The sequence below is a fragment of the Nelumbo lutea genome, chromosome 6 (genome assembly GCF_056320005.1).
Source record: "Nelumbo lutea isolate HS-2025 chromosome 6, American lotus-T2T, whole genome shotgun sequence".
NCBI classification, from domain to species: Eukaryota; Viridiplantae; Streptophyta; class Magnoliopsida; order Proteales; family Nelumbonaceae; genus Nelumbo; species Nelumbo lutea.
Window position 1 is genome coordinate 971,774 of NC_142689.1, and position 16,405 is coordinate 988,178.

Below are 16,405 nucleotides of genomic sequence, written 5' to 3' on the forward strand. Positions count from 1 at the left end.
TTTATTTTATTTTTTGGGTAAATTATAAAACCCCCCTGTAATATGGGGCCTGTGACAAAGACCCCTTGTACTTTGTTTTGCAACAAAGACCCCCTGACCGTGAGACAAAGATCCCTTCCGTTAGCCTTCTATCCAAAAAAAGCGGTGACAATATCTTTTAATCCCCATATTACCCTTATAACAACTAGACGAGAAAAACACTGTTCATCTTCCCTGACTTTCCGATACTATCCTTATGTTCCTTCACATTGCTCTCTCTCCCTCTCTCTCCTCTCTCTCCCCCGATCTTATACGGTTCGAGCTGCAGACAATTGAGTCTATATCGATTGGTTATGGTGGGCTGGCCAGTGCAGAGCAGATCAGGAGCGTTAATGGGGTTGATGGCCAGGGATGACTGTGGAGTGGTCAGAGCCTTGCAATTCCGTTGCCGTGCACTTGCTTCAATAACACTAAATGGCATTACAGCAGTTTATTTGTCGTATTTAGCGCACACAGGGGAGAGCTTAAGCAGCATCAGAGCAACGTATGGTACAACTGTAGCAGAGTTGGTGGCCGTTAATGGGTTAACACATCCATCCTTCAAACTTCAAAGCTTCAACACACCCATTGTTGAATTTAAGACGACAAACGAGCAGTAGCGCAGAACATCAACAATTTGGTTGGATCAGAGGATCTGTAGGTGGTGGAGCATTACTTCCTACTGATAAATGCATCGTTCTGCAACTGGAGAGCGAATTCATTAAGATAAGTACCCTGTCACCATTTCCAATACGTAGACATGCTCTGGTGCTTTAGTTTGAGATAAATTTTTGTTGTTATTTGGCTCATGAAAAGGAAAAAAATAAAAATAAACTCTTTGTATTTTACTTTTTTTTTAAATTATATTGTTTCTGCTATTCTAAATCCAAAACCCAAAATGAGTTTGTTGGAAATCTTGGTAACTCCCCTTACGAAAGTGGTAAAGTGCGTACTAATGTCTATCAGAAGCCCTAGAAGAGCCAAGCAGGTCTCACCGTGCCATGGGTTGCTCCTCCTCCCTTCCAGAAAGCATGTCTTTTGGACGATTGGATAGTTTCAGTTCTGAGAATGTTGAAGCAACTGACTCAAAAAATTTACGAGTGAAGTTGGTGCTTTTAGGGGACTCGGGTGCTGGCAAAAGCTATATTATTCTTCGTTTTGTTCATGGATAGTTTGATCCATCATCCAAAGTAACTGTTGGAGCTTCATTTTTATCACAAACAGTAGCATTGCAAGATTCTACAACAGTCAAGTTTAAAATATGGGACACTGCAGGGCAAGAGAGATATGCTGCACTGGCCCCCCTTTACTACCGAGGAGCTGCAGTTGCGGTAGTTGTGTATGACATAACAAATCCACAGTCATTCAACAAAGCTCAGTACTGGGTTAAGGATCTACAAAAACATGGGAGCCCCAATATTGTCTTGGCTTCGGTAGGGAACAAAGCTGATCTCCCAGAAAAACGAGAAGTATCCATTGAAGATGGTATGAACCATGCGGAGAAGAATGGGATGTTCTTTATTGAGACATCTACAAAGATAGCAGATAATATTAATCAGCTATTTGAGGAAATTGCTAAAAGGTTGCCTCATGCTCCCTCTTCATGATTGTAGAAAGGATACCAATTGCACTACAGATTACAAAATTCCAATACCTCTCTTTCTTTTGCACTGTACATCTGAATTTGTTTATATCGTGAATTACCCTGTTATCTTTGATCTATTTATAATGGGTTTTCGGTATGATTAAAAAAAGAAAAATGTCTGTCGGGAAGCAGATTATATTTTTCATTACAGAAGGAACATCAACAACCTTAATGAACTCACAAAAATCTTAATTTTGAGGAGAGATCATACACAAAAACTATTGAGTGTAGCTCAAACGAGAGGAGAGGAAGCCAACCGACCGGTAATGCAAACCTGGGTAGAAAGAGCGGATGCCATATTAACACAAGTTCATAGTTGGTTTCCTAACCCTGAAAATGCAGAGAGAAACAATAGTGAATGTTTTATTTGATATTGTCCTACTCGTTACGTTTTGAGTAAAAGAGCAGAGTTGAAGATAGTGGAGATCAATTCCCTAATTGGCGAAGCAAAATTGTTTATGAATGAGAGGTGAAGATAGTGGAGATCAAGCAAGATAGTGGAGATCAATTCCTCCATCCTTTCATTTCGGAGAGTTGGGAGAGAGAAAGAATGAGAGGAGAATGTGAGGGAGGGGAAAAGAAGATAAGAAAGGAAAAATCATAGGTTAAATAGGTTTTAAGAGAAAAAGGGCAAAAAAAGAAAATAGAAAAAATTTATGAGGTATATTGGTAATTTAATGTATTCCATCATCTAACTTAATGGTCAAGGGGTCTTTGTCTCATGTCATAGTATAGGGGGGTCTTTATAATTTACCCTTTTTTTCAGATGAGAAAGCCCAGACCAGCTCTTATGTGGAATAGTACTACTTTAGGAAAGAAGACTTTACTAGAGGAAGGTTGGTGACAGGAATAACATTAGTTTCTGGAAGGACAGGTGGGTGAAAAAACTGGACCTTAACTAGTTACTCTTTCTATTTTGATCGGGTGATCGGCCTAACATAAGACGAGTAAATGACAAGTAATTAAGGATATTATTGATGAATAAAACTGGAGGATAAAATGGCAGTACTCCTCATGCATGGTAAGTTTTTTCATCATTCTTTATAGTACAATATCCAAATTGGGGTAGATGAAGAATATAAATTAAGACGAGTTGGTTTAGCGCTCCATTACATCCATGGGAGCAAGTTACAGTCGCATGCATCGACCTGCAAGATTTCCTGCGAAACAGGGGATAGATCAATAAGTAAATTAGTGGACTACTTATAACAAGATTGGCTTAATCATTAGCGACAAGCTTACTGCTGCAGAGTATGAAATACTAATTTGAGAGAGAGACCATTTCTTATCCTTACTCCTTAATTAGTGATGATGATAGAGCTGTTACCGGAAGAACAAGGATCCATGTTCATGATATTTTCCAATTCTATGCTCGAGGTAATAAAGTGAAGTAGGAACTATGGCAACCCAGATTCCGTGTCAAATATGGCTGACCACGAATGAGGCCTCCTTTGAGTAATCAAATCTTATCAGCTAGCTTCTTTGTTCATAAAGCATGCATGGATAAAATCTTGCTAGCTCAAGAAGATGACTAAGATGTAGTACTTACAAACAATTAATAAAGTTGTGTTTAATCGAACTGAGGTTTCTTATTACCCTAATACAGGCCAGGATAGTGGTTGAGCAGTGCGGGATCGATCGGATGCATGGGATGGAAAGATGCCAGTTATGCAAATCCTGCGTACATAACAATTTCATACTTAATTCAAAAGTAAAGGCTAAAGTTTGACGAGTGCAGCATTGGATCTGGATGGACTTCACATTCCAAGCATACCGGGGATCCCCAAGAAAGTGATTGCGGCCTCCCGGCCGTTGTGAAGATTTATATGGGTTGTGGGTATTATTAATAAACCACCATGCCAACCACAGCCGCCACCACCACCACCACCAAAAATAAATAAGGCTCAGTTTAATTGGAAGGAGTACAAATATGTAAATACATACCATGGTTTTTAAAAACGAATCGGTGATCGAACCAGTTAGGGGTCCGGTTACCGGTTCAAACGATTGGATCATTCAATCCAAATGGCCGGTCTATTCTGACAAAAAAAATTAAAAATTTGGAAAACGGTCAAAACCGTTCGAACGGTTCAAACGGTTTGAATGGTTAATCGGACAGTTCAGCGGTTTGCTGACCAAAATCAATGATTTTGAGGAAAAAAACGGTTTTGGAGGAAAACGGAACCGATTAAGTGACTGATTCCCGGTTTTTCCAGTCTGACCGTTCAATCCAGTCCGGTTTTGAAAACAATTATACATACAAAATAATTGAAAATACAAGATTTTGTACTCTATATATTTATATTTCTACTCCTTTACAATGCAAACTGAGTCTTTGGAATACAATCTTATATTTTGTATGTATTTACACTATATATTTGCATTTATACTCTTTCCAAACTGAACCTAAGGGTTGCAGAGTTAGCCCGTTTTGATGATACTGAATGGGAGGCAGAGCCTGCGAGATGGTGGAACTCTTAGAACTCTGTAATATCATCTTCCCATAGTTACCTAAGGAAGCCTTCTCTGAATTAACGGTAGAATATCTCCAACTTATCTTGTGGACCTTTTCATGTGCACAGTCATTACTCGTTACTCCATAGTGAGGAAAACAAATATTATCCTAACAAATTTTTAACTGTAACTTGTTGGACAGATGTACGCACCTGATATTGCATTAACACTTCTAGAGCAGTAGGCAAAGCTTTAAAGTTTTTAAAGTATGTAAAATGCTATAATTTAAGAAAAAAAAATCGTCAAGTAAGAGAGTTTAATGCTCTTTATTTCAGATTGTGAATTAATGGATCTTGAAATAAAGGTTATGTTTGATTTGAAGAAAAATGTAAGAAAAGGAAGGAAAAGGTTTGGAAAACTATACAAGATTTATAAAGATTTCCTTACTTTTTCCTACTTTTTCCTTCAAATTAAACATAACTAAAAGGAAACCATTTTACTTGGAAAAATAAGAACACGTGGGAACGTCTATACTGGTCTTTAGTGAACAAGGAGTGGAGGGATCTCTATGCAAACTCGATGCTTAGAAACCTTCCATTCATGGCATCAGATCATTCGCCACTGCCGCTGTCCACTGATGTTCCTCAGAATAATGGCACAAAAACGTTCAGGTTTGAGGCAATGTGGTGCCTAGGCCCATCTCTTAAGGATGTTGTGAATCAAGCTAGGCTTCATGAAACGATAGGATCTAAAGCCGTGTAGTTTATTAAAAAGAGAAATAGTTTATTGAATAATCTCATTAAGTGGAATAAATAACATTTTGGAAATATTTTTAGGAAAAAAAAAAACAAGAAATCATGGCTTCTCTAGAGAAGGTGCAAAGGGAGTTAACTGAAAACAAGGATAGAGCTCATGTGGATTTGGAATCTACTCTTCAAAAACAACTTAATAATCTCTTCCTTTATAATGGGCTCAAAAATTGAGGTCGAATTGGATTAACTTAGGGGATAGAAATAGTAAGTATTTTCATCTATCATCCACGGCGAGAAGGGCCAAAAACAAAATCACTTGCATTAAAAATGATTTGAGGGAGAGAATGGAAGATCATGTAAGCATAGCCAATCATTTTGTTGAGGAATTTGATAGAAGATTTCATTCTAAGGGGATCTTTCCTAAATGTTGGGTGTTAGAAAGAATAAACAACAAACTTGCAAGTTGGAAATGATGCCTCAGTTTATAAATGAGATCCTTTAAATTGCCTATAACAACATTAAGGAGATTGACAAAGCCCAGAAAAAGTTTCTATGGACTAATTCGAGTGGTAAAAAAATTGGGCTGGAAGATTCTCTAAGAAGAAAACAATTTGTGGGTAAAAGTGGTTAAAGGAAAATACTTAAGGGGGGATCTTTCCTAAATGTTGGGTGCAAAAAAGATGTCTTTTGAGGGGGATCCTTATCTCGAGGGAGCTCCTAAGGAAGGGTTTTGGTTGGATCATAGGAAATGAAGAGTCTATTAGCTTTTGGAATGATAGATAGGTGGGGGATGAACCTGTAGCTGTCTTTCAATTCTTCTTATCAAAAGGATGATAAACTGAGTGTAGGGGATTTCATTGATCAAGAGAGGAAAGTATGGAGGGAGGATAAAACTAAGAAAGTGATCTCCCCAAATGACTGGATCAAGATTAATCCTATTTTTATTCCGGAAAAAGAGGACATGTTGATGTGGAGATTTGAACCAAATGGCTCTTTCACTATTAGGTCAGCTTACAAGCTAATTTGTAAATCGTTGGTAACTAGAGAGGAAGACTTTAACTAGAGATCTCTAGTTTGGAACCTAAAGTGCCAACCAAAAGTAAAGGTCTTTTTGTTCTTGCTAATAGCAAACTTCGGTCAAAAGTATATTTAAGAAATAGAAGAATTAATATAGATGGAGATTGTTGTTTTTGTGGAGAAGAAGAAGAGGACGTGATCATGTTTTCAGAAGCTTAGGCCCAGTGAGTTCGTCAATGACCTAAAGGGGTGTGGTGAATTAAAATGCATAAAGAGGACTGTAAGAGCAATACGAGGATAAATGAGAGAGGGGTGTATATTTTTTTGTACATTTGGAAAAATATGAATTGATGAAGGGTGATTTGGCCCTCCAATGACATTATGACATGTGACACCATAGAACTGTCATATGACACCTTAGCACCATGTTGGCATTGACTTCGGGAGCACTTAGAACACATCGCACCCGCTCCTCGACTCCACCTCGACAGGCCGACTTGCAGGCACCCCAGAAAGTGTCAAGTTGGCATAAGAGGCGACTTGCCTCCGTTGACTTAATCGAGGCCCAGTTAACGACCTAAACGACGTGGTAGGCAACTTACTTCACGAGTGGGCTATCGTCTCTGACTCCTTCGGGTTCATGTCGCCATGTTGAAGGTACTGAATCCCGTCCTGCCCGCATCGGAGGCAATCGAATAAACATTATCGCTTTACACGGAGTCCGCCTTCGGGCGTGAAGTCACCTCTGGACCAGATGGGCCGGTGATCTTGAATGAAGCCCACTTGTGCCTATATAAAGACATTCAATTCCTCAAAAAAGTTGCACTCAATTTAGATCTCATGCATTCTAGCTCTCACAACAACTCTTTGTTGACTTAAGCATTGGAGTGCCCACCTTGGGTAAAGCACCAAGGGTACTCTAACTGTTCTCTTGTAGTTCAACTAGTCGATCTCACATGCCAATGTCCGAGCTGTCATCCGTTACAATAAAGTCAAGTTCTCACCAGCCCACTAAGCATTAAGAAATGACGTCAACCAAGGACAACAACAACAACACCTAGATCGAAGGAACCCCTGCAGGCCAGGGGCAGAATCAAAATGTCTAGTTTGAACAAGTTCAGGTAGTCTCACTCGCATAGAATCTCCTAGCCTTGACAGTGGACCACCTAGCGGGTCAAGTCCTCCATGCTTCCTATGAGAGTTGATTGCCAATAGACTGTGAGATTGCCCTCGCAGGTCGAGTCCTCCATGGTTCCCGTGGGAGTTGATGGCCAATAGATTGTGGAGTCTCCCCCGTAGGTCGAGACCTCCATGGTTCCTATGGGATTTAATGGCCAAGAAACTATGGAGCCACCCTCACAAGTCGAGACCTCCATTGTTCTCATAGGAGTTGACAACCAATAAACTGTGGAGCTGCCCCCACAAGTCATCCCTACCAGAGTAATGAGGTGTGCATAGGCTAAGTTGCTAAAAGCGACCTGGCCTGTTAAAATTTTGGCAAGGTTAGGTTAACGTAAGAGGCGACCTGATTTTGCCAACCTGATTGAGACCCGCTTTGGTAACCTGGACAAGCCGATTCACGATAAACACACTTCGGCAAAAATCCACGAATGGGAAGCCAAACTGCGTTTAGCATTAAGGCTCCCTCAAGCCGACCTATTCGAAACACAATGACAATAGAAGGCCAACCCGCACTTAGCGCACCTCAGCTCGTCCAAACATGCAACATCATCCTCGCCCATTGTAGGACTAGGTTAGCCATCTTAGGACTAGGTCACCATCATAAGAATAGGTCAGCCATCTCAAGACTAGGTCACCCATCGCAGGACTAGGTCAACCATCTCAGGATTAGGTTGACCATATCAGGACTAGGTCGACCATTTCAAGACCAAGTCGCCCATCGTAGGACTAGGTTAGCCATCTTAGGACGAAGTCGGCCATCACAAGACTAGGTCGGCCATCTTAGGACCAGGTCGGCAATCTTAGGACCAAGTTGCCCATTGTAGGACTAGGTCAGCCATCTCAAGACTAGATCGACCATCATAGGACCAAGTTGGCCATTTGAGGACCAAGTCGACCATCGCATGATTGGATTGGGGACCTCGGCAAGAGGGGCAACCTCTCTCCGCTGACCTAGCTGAAGCGTAGTTGATGATCTTTAGAACATGGTGGTCGACCCCCATCATGAGTGGGCTATCGTCTTCAAGTCCTCCAAGGATCATGTTGCCCCATCAACAGAGCTGACTCCTGCGCCACCTACTTCGAAGGCAACCGGATTAGTTCTATCACTTTATGTGGAAATCACCTCCAAGCGAGGTGGGCCGATTAGCCATGTTTCCCTAGAGATCTCATGTGTAAAGCGTGAAGTCCACGACAACCTACACATATATAAAAGCGACCTAGTAATTAGAGAAGGTACACATGATTTAGCATTCACAACTATCTAGCTTTCTCATTTTATAGCTTTCAAACTTTTTTCGCTGACTTAAGCATCATAGTGCCCACCTTGGGTAAAACAACCCATGTACACTAATATTGTTCTCTTGTAACTCGACCCGGCAACTTCAATCAAGACTCTAATGCTAAAACATTGAGAAATGTTAGATAGAGTCCGCCTGAGGAGGGGACCATCAAGATTAATTTCAATGTGTTAAGGCTTAACAATGGTATGTGCTGCGGTGGCAAAAAATTGTTCAAGGGAGATTATTGATTTCAACGGTTACTCTTTGGGTGTGTCTTCCATCAACAATGCGGAGGCTTGAGTGGTTTGGGAGGCCCACAACTTGGCTGTTAACTTGAAAGGAGCAAAAGTCATGAATCGAAGGGGAGAAACAGATCCGGAAGCGGGTTTTGGAGTATTAATATCCTGTCACAGTGTCACTTACGCATTAAGGTGAGAAGATTACATGTTGGGTGTTGAATCTGTATATCTTATCTCAGATTTTGATTGGATTACTACTACTGTTGGAATTGGCATTCGGGTAGGATTTATTTCAGGATATGGATATGGATGATGCGTGGGGATCAGAAGTCACTAAATGGGTATGGATCCGTGTGGACCGTTTCTTTTCGTTCCCTGTTTAAAAAAGAGTGAAGAGACCAGTCCAAAGGTTCACAATTGGTGGATAAGATTGAATTCACATTGGCGCCTCACGTACACATCTCAGCGTTTGGGAACATATACATAGGAATAGGAGGAGAGGAGACTCCCTCACGACTCTAATGGCAATCAACCCTTGACTGTCCAGATAAGAATAAGAATCTAATATTGTGCATTGACATGTGACCCATCTCCCCACAATTCATTCTACAATAGTACATTATGCATCTTACATGGATCAAGCTTCTATTGAAATTCTAGACATGGGTCATATGTACTTGAAAATCCGGATCCGAGTTCCGATATTCCCAATTCCCCACCGCATTAATCTGACGTCTATAAAGCAAGTGGGACCCCTTAAAGCTTTTGTCCCAATGCCGTCGGATCACTATATGTAAATCATTTTCGCCGTCGTAAAAAAGTAAGGGGAAAAAACAGGGGAATTCGAAAATCGTGCCAAGGACTTCGCCATCGCCGCGAGGCCGCACCCATCATGAAGTGAAGAACCCTCAAAATAGAAGCCCACAATCAATCAATCATATAAACGAGAATCATAGGTTGAGGCCTAAGGCCGGAGGGAGGCAGGAACCGAAACCAGACGTCCAGAATCTCCATACCACTCTTTGTATCAATAGATTTAGCATATTCGAAGTTTCGAACCAATCTGTTGATCCGTTGAAAGCCTTTGACGATCTCTCCGGACTATGCTGACGAGATCATTCCGGACAAAGTCTCGGTCTTGATTTCCACGTCGTTGTTCCAAATTCTTTATTATTTGCAACTCTCCTGTTTATTTATAAATCTTTCTTATCACTCTAATCGCCACGTCCCTCCCTCCCGTTTGCTTTGTGCTTTTTTTCATTTGTTGATTTTCCTCTCCCTCTCTCTCTCTCTCTTCTTTTTTTTTTTTTTTGAATTTCTTTCCTTCTTCGGGAGGGAGGGGGGATGAACTGATTTTGTACTGTTACGATTTGATGGTTATTTCGTATGGGTATTTTTTATCTTCTCCTTTGAGATCTTTTTTTTTTTAATTTATTTTTTTATGAATAGTTAGCCTTGAGCTTATCTCAGAAAGCCCGTTTCGTTTCTTGGATTCCTTACTGCTAATTAGCTATGAACCATTGATTTTATGATAGGGCACTTCTGATCTTTTATCTTGAAATTGTATTCGGACTTCGGAATATTTCTTTCAGTTTTTTGTAGGAAAAATGGAATCTTTTTCGTTACTGAGATATCATAGAATATTTTTGGATGGGTCTTTGTGATTTTCGAGACTACCTGCAGTGGAGCTTTTCGTTTCTTAATCTTCTCGGTTTCGTCGGAAAACGGAGGCTCTTATCCGACTTAACTTTGAGATGGGGATAAAAATTTAGATGGGTGTTTGTTGTTGCCTGCAAGCCCATTTTGATATTTGCCTTTAACTTCTTTATCTTAGGATTTGAGGAAATTCCTTGCAATTCTATATTGACATTTTTATTCAATAACTCCTAGGTTTCTGGAAAATTACTTGACTGGTTTTTCTAGAGTTGGCTTGAATATGAAATCGTTATGGTAAAAAGGCAAAGTTTTCGCTCTCTTTCTCATCGAATCATTTCTTCATATCGGCCTGCGATGGCGTTACTTAACAAGGAGCCATTCTTTGGGGGTTTCCACGGGTTTAGACGGGTGCATACGGCAAACGTGAAGCCTCGGTTTCCTGCAAAGGTTTCCATTGACGCAGGTAGCAGTTTATGGATAAATGCCAGCAAGGTGTTAAGCTTGAAGGGTTCCTATGACCACTGTGACAGTCTTAGGATGAAGGCAATTGATGGCTTGAGCTTGAATGGATGCTCTGATCACTTTGACCGCCTTGGCAGAAGGGCCGATGATGGATTCCAAAAGGCTCATGCATTGGCTCCATACCCTCAGCTCGCTCGCGATTCGGAGGTTGGGCTTGAAGAGGCCAAAGGTGCCAGCACCAGGTCGATGAGTGATCGTGGTCCGTACAAGGGTGGGAAGTCTCTTGGGTTCCTTGATCAACCAGTGCCCAATAAACTCATTGTTGCCGTCGATGTGGATGAGGGTATCTCTCTTCTGGCCTGCTAATACTTGTAGTATAATATCCTTACTTGACATGACTCACAATTTACCGGGTTTTGACATGAAGCCTTGGATTTCCTTCTGTTCATTTCTTCTCCTATGTTTACTGGCTTAATGAGTTAAAAAAAATATTACAGCCTAAAATTTTCTGCCTTTCTTCCTAGAAAAATTTATACCATATTACATCATAAACAGGATTAAAGAGGGGCACAAATGCGTGCACACACACACAGGGAGGAGGGAGTTCTTTCGTGCTTTGATTGATCATTGTCTTTTCAGGAATAGTTCGGAGACATAGTAGCAGATAGAGTTGCTTAAAATCAGTGAACATACACACACAAGCACAATAAATTTGTCAGGTCATATACACAGGCCTATGTCCTAACCAGCAGCATCCCATCAATGATCACCTGTGAGATTGGACATGATAGAAAAAATGTACCAGTCAGCTAATCCTTTCTGTTTTTGATAATTAGTCAATCAGTTTATCCTAATCTTCCAACACCCAGCTCCTTCTGAAATCTGATATTTTGTTAATGGACATAACAGTACAATTACAATTTTACATCTTTGCATGCATTCAGACAACTCTGACATATGTCTAGGAGTCTGTCTCCATGAACCTCCAAAACTAAGATTTTTACACATGTTTCACATAAACACTTTTATTTTATACTAAATATTGTGATCTTTTGACATTCTTTTTAAAATTCATGGAACTATATATGGATGCCAATATAGATTAGTTAAATTACTTTACAATTGACTTGTTAAACTCACAGCCTTTGCCTATTTATTGTGTGGAAACAGTAGTATTTTTCATTGATTTCCTAATATTGATATTAATTAGAAAAGATTCAATAAGCAATGGGATCATAAGTCAGGTGTAAATTGAAAAATAAATAAATACTAGAGTGTTCTAGTGGACAGTTTAAATGGTTGGACCATTGTCACGTAGAGGTGTTTAAAGTGAGGATTTGTAATTTTGGAGTCAATGTGGTGGGCATTTTGATAAATTTAACAGACTTGCACTGTAGCTAGTCCAACATGTATTTTGGAGAGTTGGGAGACAAGTTCCTCTTTTCTTTTTTCCTTGCATGAGGCTCTTTGTGGCTCTTGGAAGATAAGTGTGTTTGTCTTCCTCTTGTAAATTCTTTATTGATGATTTACTGATGATTTAATGAAAGTGTTATTGATAAAAAAAAAAAAAAGAGTTGGAGACAAGTTGGCTTGTGTTAATTGGATTGTTTTGATTAGACTGATTGTAGTTTTTCTGATCATCCAAGATTTGCCCTATTAATTAATGTGTAGCTTGTTCAGAGGCTAGTAGATTACCTGAAGCAAGGCCAGAAGAGCAGAAACTGGGACTCAAGCCAATTCTTTCCCCTAGATCTGCATGCGCCTCTGACTAGCTCTAATGACAGGTTTGAATCGGGTTTTGACAAACCCATGTGAACTTGGCCCAATTCTATGGACCTACAATTACAAATAATCACTAGCAAGCTTTAGCCTACTAAATTGTTGAATTCAGTCCAAGGCTCATAAAACTTAGCCTGTTCTAGCAAGCCCAAAGGTTGGTTGCCAAATTGGACTGGACCCCATGTGATATGCAGAAAATTCAATGCCAATCATGTTTTCTCAAGATTCACATAATCAAATCTTTTCAAGGTTTGATTGCATTTTCAAGATCTATGTGGGGGATATCCAGGATTTAGAATATTTTCTTTCTAGCAAATATTTCTTTTAGTTTCATTGTTTAGGGGAGTAAATGTACAGTAGGGTTGTTTTTTAATCAATAACGATCAAAATTTTATTATAATATAAACATAATATACAATTTTACAAGAGGATAAATTTACAGTAGGTTTTAAAAGATATATTCTGAATCCTCTATATAAACCCATGTAAACACTCTTTTGAGCATGGAATGAATGAATGAAGAGTTTTTTCCACTAATGTGTTTGGGGCTGACTCCATCTCTAGGTGTTAATTCTTAGAGAAACCTTGTAGTGCTGACTTTGTTAGGCTTTATGGCTTCATCTTTATTCTAGAACAGGTACTTTAATTTAGTTATGCATGGTTTTGCTAAATCTTTGTTACTGGCATCAAACTTATTTTTTTTTTCTTTTTTAGTCTTCTGCAAATTCCTGTTCTATGTTATTGCTACATTTTTTTAGTCTTTCAAATTTGTTTTTTGGCATTGTCATCCTGACACTTTTTTTCTCTGATACACAGTTCTTGGAAATTTTGTTTCGGCCTTGAACAAATTTATTGCTGATCGTTACTCTTCAAATCACTCAGTTTCAGAATACCATGTGTATGAATTCTTTAGGGTAAGGCTGATTCCTGCATTTATGGTTTACAATATATGGCATCTTGTTAGCCTATTCAATTTTTGGTTTTATATATTGTTTATCAAAAATAAATATAGAATAGTCGAATTTCTTATAGAGACTAACGCTGATACGGGCACTCATCATCTCTGTCCACACCTTCCCAGTTGACAGGTTACCCATTGATTACTTGAATGGATCATAACACAAATTGTGCATGGACAGAAGATTTGACTAATTTATAGTTGAACATCTAAAGCAATCTTTGATATGCTGGTTAAGATCTCATCTATCGGTACAATGCTTGGGTTATGGTTTATTCAAGGGATAGCCATCAATTGGATGATCTGACTGATGGAACATGTGGCAATCACATGCAGAGATGACAAAAAGTGCCACTGTTGTTGGTAGACTTGACAACTTTTGGCGGTTGTGTTTTATTCCCTTTACCCATATGTAATTTTGGTGTATCTTCTGTTGTTATTGCAGATATGGAATTGTTCTCGGGATGAAGGTACCATTCATTCTTTATTTCAATTCATTTGCATCATAACAAAAGAACGCTCATACTAAGCTAAGCAAAAAAGTTTCACTTCATTCATGGAGAAGGGTTTTTTAATTTTTTATATTAAATCAACCTTTAACTTGATTAGATAGATTTTAACTTGGTTGGAAATTAATACAGTTTTTTCAAGTTTAAAAAAGATCCATTGGTTTAGTCTCTTCCTGAGTTGTGACTTCTCAAATTTATTAGAATTAGGCTTATAATGTTTGGCCAGCCTACAACTTATCCTAGTCAAGGTTGAAGATTTGATGTGGAGAATTTGTTTTATTTGAATTGCATTGCTATTTAGAACTACAGTGACCTGAATCCCCTTCTCTAATGCAGGTTATTGCATCTGCAAATGTCTGATAGTTAACCTTTACTAAAACGTGCATGTGTTTTATATAAATTGTCTGATTATTTATTATATTGCTATATAAAAAAGGGAAGAGCTCCCCCAATAAATACACCCTTCAGGGTCTCAATAAACATTGATTTTGCTTTATACTTTTGGAAAAGATGTTTTACTGGTTAATAACATACTCTAGTGACCAATTGCTGATAAAAAAAAGAAAAGAAAAGAAAAGAAAAAGAAAACTCTACTGACCAATGGTTTTGGCTGCCAGCTTATCTAGCGTGCATGTGTCCAGAAATTAAAATATCTGCTTAAAGAACCTAGAGTTTGTAAACTTCGAGTGGGAGATAGCTAAATTGTCAGACAATACCAATACAAAGTTCTAATACATGGTGGTTCAATTTTCATTTTACTGTGGCAGCTGATATCCGTGTTCACGAGTTTTTTAAGACTCCATATTTCAAGAAAGGGATTCATCCTATCCCAGGTGCTCGACAGGCTCTCCATAAGCTATCTGCATTTTGTGATCTTTCAGTTGTGACGTGAGTGTTCTGATTACACTCTTCAAGGATTATTTTAATTTTTTTAACAAGATCAAACAGCAATTTTATTTTGTGTAACTTGTCTATTTTTTAAGGTCTCGGCAGAATGCAATCAAAGACCACACAATTGAATGGATCGAGGAGCACTACCCAGGATTATTTCAGGAGATTCACTTTGGCAATCACTTTGCTTTGGATGGGAAATCAAGACCCAAGTCAGATATTTGCAGGTCTGTGTATACTTTTTCCCTTGTTATTATTGTCTTGGGCTCTTAGCTGAACTATGCATTCTTGTTTATCATTGTTTAAAGATCTGCATGAAAAGGTGCCTGTTAAAAACATTCTAGAGAAAAGTCCAATTATATTTCGTGGAAATGGTAGAAGTTTTTTTAATTTACCCAAAGGGGTCTGTAATCAAGTGCTTAACTGTTAACCGATGACAATTGATGTATTGTGAATGACTGAGAGGATGAAGTTTCAGCCCTACACCAATCTTCCCTTCTCCCCATGTTAAACAATATCCATTAAGATAGAATTGTGCATTCCTTTTACAAATTGGCCATGGTATTATCTTCTCGCTGTTGTGATCTTGATTATGTTTGGTAGAGCTTCACAGCTTCTGTTTCATGTTTCAGCACATTATCTAACCACAAAATTTGTTGAATTTGGTGAAATTTCCATGGACAGTTTATATTTTTACCTCCAGATATTATGGGTGGATAGTTATCTTTGAAACAGGATGTTCTGTGGCCAAATTCTGTGAACAGCTGCTATGAACATTGACAGAAATCTAGTGGAACATTTTTTTTCACCAGACAATATGTAGATTTGTGAATGTTCGCAGATTATGTTCACAGTTTTGTTTGACAGATCCATTTGTGTCACCTTTGCCATGGCAGATTTTGTTGTACTCATGTGGTTTAATCTAGATCATTTAGCTAATGCACCTTACTATTAGATTGAATACCTAGAATCACATGAAACAGATAGGTACTACCAGTTTTAATTAACAACTTGGAATCTGGCAGGTCCTTGGGAGCACAAGTTCTGATTGATGATAACCCACGATATGCCATTGAATGTGCAGAAGTTGGAATTAGGGTTCTACTTTTTGATTATCAAAATTCATACCCTTGGTGCAAAACAGGATCAGATAATTTGCATCCCTTGGTGACTAGGGTTCATGACTGGGAAGAAGTAGAGCAACGGTTAGCATCGTGGGTTTTGTCTTAAGCTTTCTAGCAGCCTTAATTGGTGCTAACCAGAATACCCATCTGTTTTTAAATACTCGCCTGGTTCATGTATCGTAAAAGATTGCGTAGATTCTGAAAGTACGGATCGTCTGATGCTGCAGTATTTAGCAAGACAGGAGAAGACTAGAAAAACCAGGTCAATGACAGGAGAAAATTTGTTAGTTGGTTCATGGGTGTTTTTTGAGACGTAATGCTACCAATGTAAATTGTAAAATAGTGGTGGGAGACTCGATATTGATTGGCTGATTCTGGATGTTAATGTTCACTTCGATTTATCTTTCAATTGTAATTCCAATTTGACGATTCCAGCAAA

General features: G+C 38.9%; 1 protein-coding gene and 1 pseudogene across 1 annotated transcript; both read left to right on the forward strand.

Annotated features, from left to right (window-relative positions):
- The first annotated feature begins 201 nt into the window (after positions 1–201).
- LOC148846716 (ras-related protein RABF1 pseudogene) lies at positions 202–1,669 on the forward strand (annotated as a pseudogene).
- Positions 1,670–9,409: 7,740 nt separating this feature from the next.
- Positions 9,410–16,405, forward strand: LOC148846717 (Haloacid dehalogenase-like hydrolase (HAD) superfamily protein). The gene is made up of 6 exons (XM_088948034.1): positions 9,410–11,048; positions 13,301–13,398; positions 13,888–13,912; positions 14,719–14,839; positions 14,935–15,069; positions 15,868–16,405. The coding sequence occupies exons 1-6, from the start codon at positions 10,535–10,537 to the stop codon at positions 16,070–16,072; spliced, it is 1,098 nt and encodes a 365-aa protein (XP_088804160.1). The 5' UTR covers positions 9,410–10,534; the 3' UTR covers positions 16,073–16,405.

What these genes read in the sequence shown, in the direction of transcription:
- LOC148846717 (XM_088948034.1), top strand. Translation starts at nt 10,535, where the DNA reads ATGGTAAAAAGGCAAAGTTTTCGCTCTCTTTCTCATCGAATCATTTCT. An exon ending in TGCCGTCGATGTGGATGAGG is followed by an intron (nt 11,049 to 13,300) that starts GTATCTCTCTTC and finishes TCTGATACACAG; the next exon opens with TTCTTGGAAATTTTGTTTCG. An exon ending in CCCAAGTCAGATATTTGCAG is followed by an intron (nt 15,070 to 15,867) that starts GTCTGTGTATAC and finishes GGAATCTGGCAG; the next exon opens with GTCCTTGGGAGCACAAGTTC.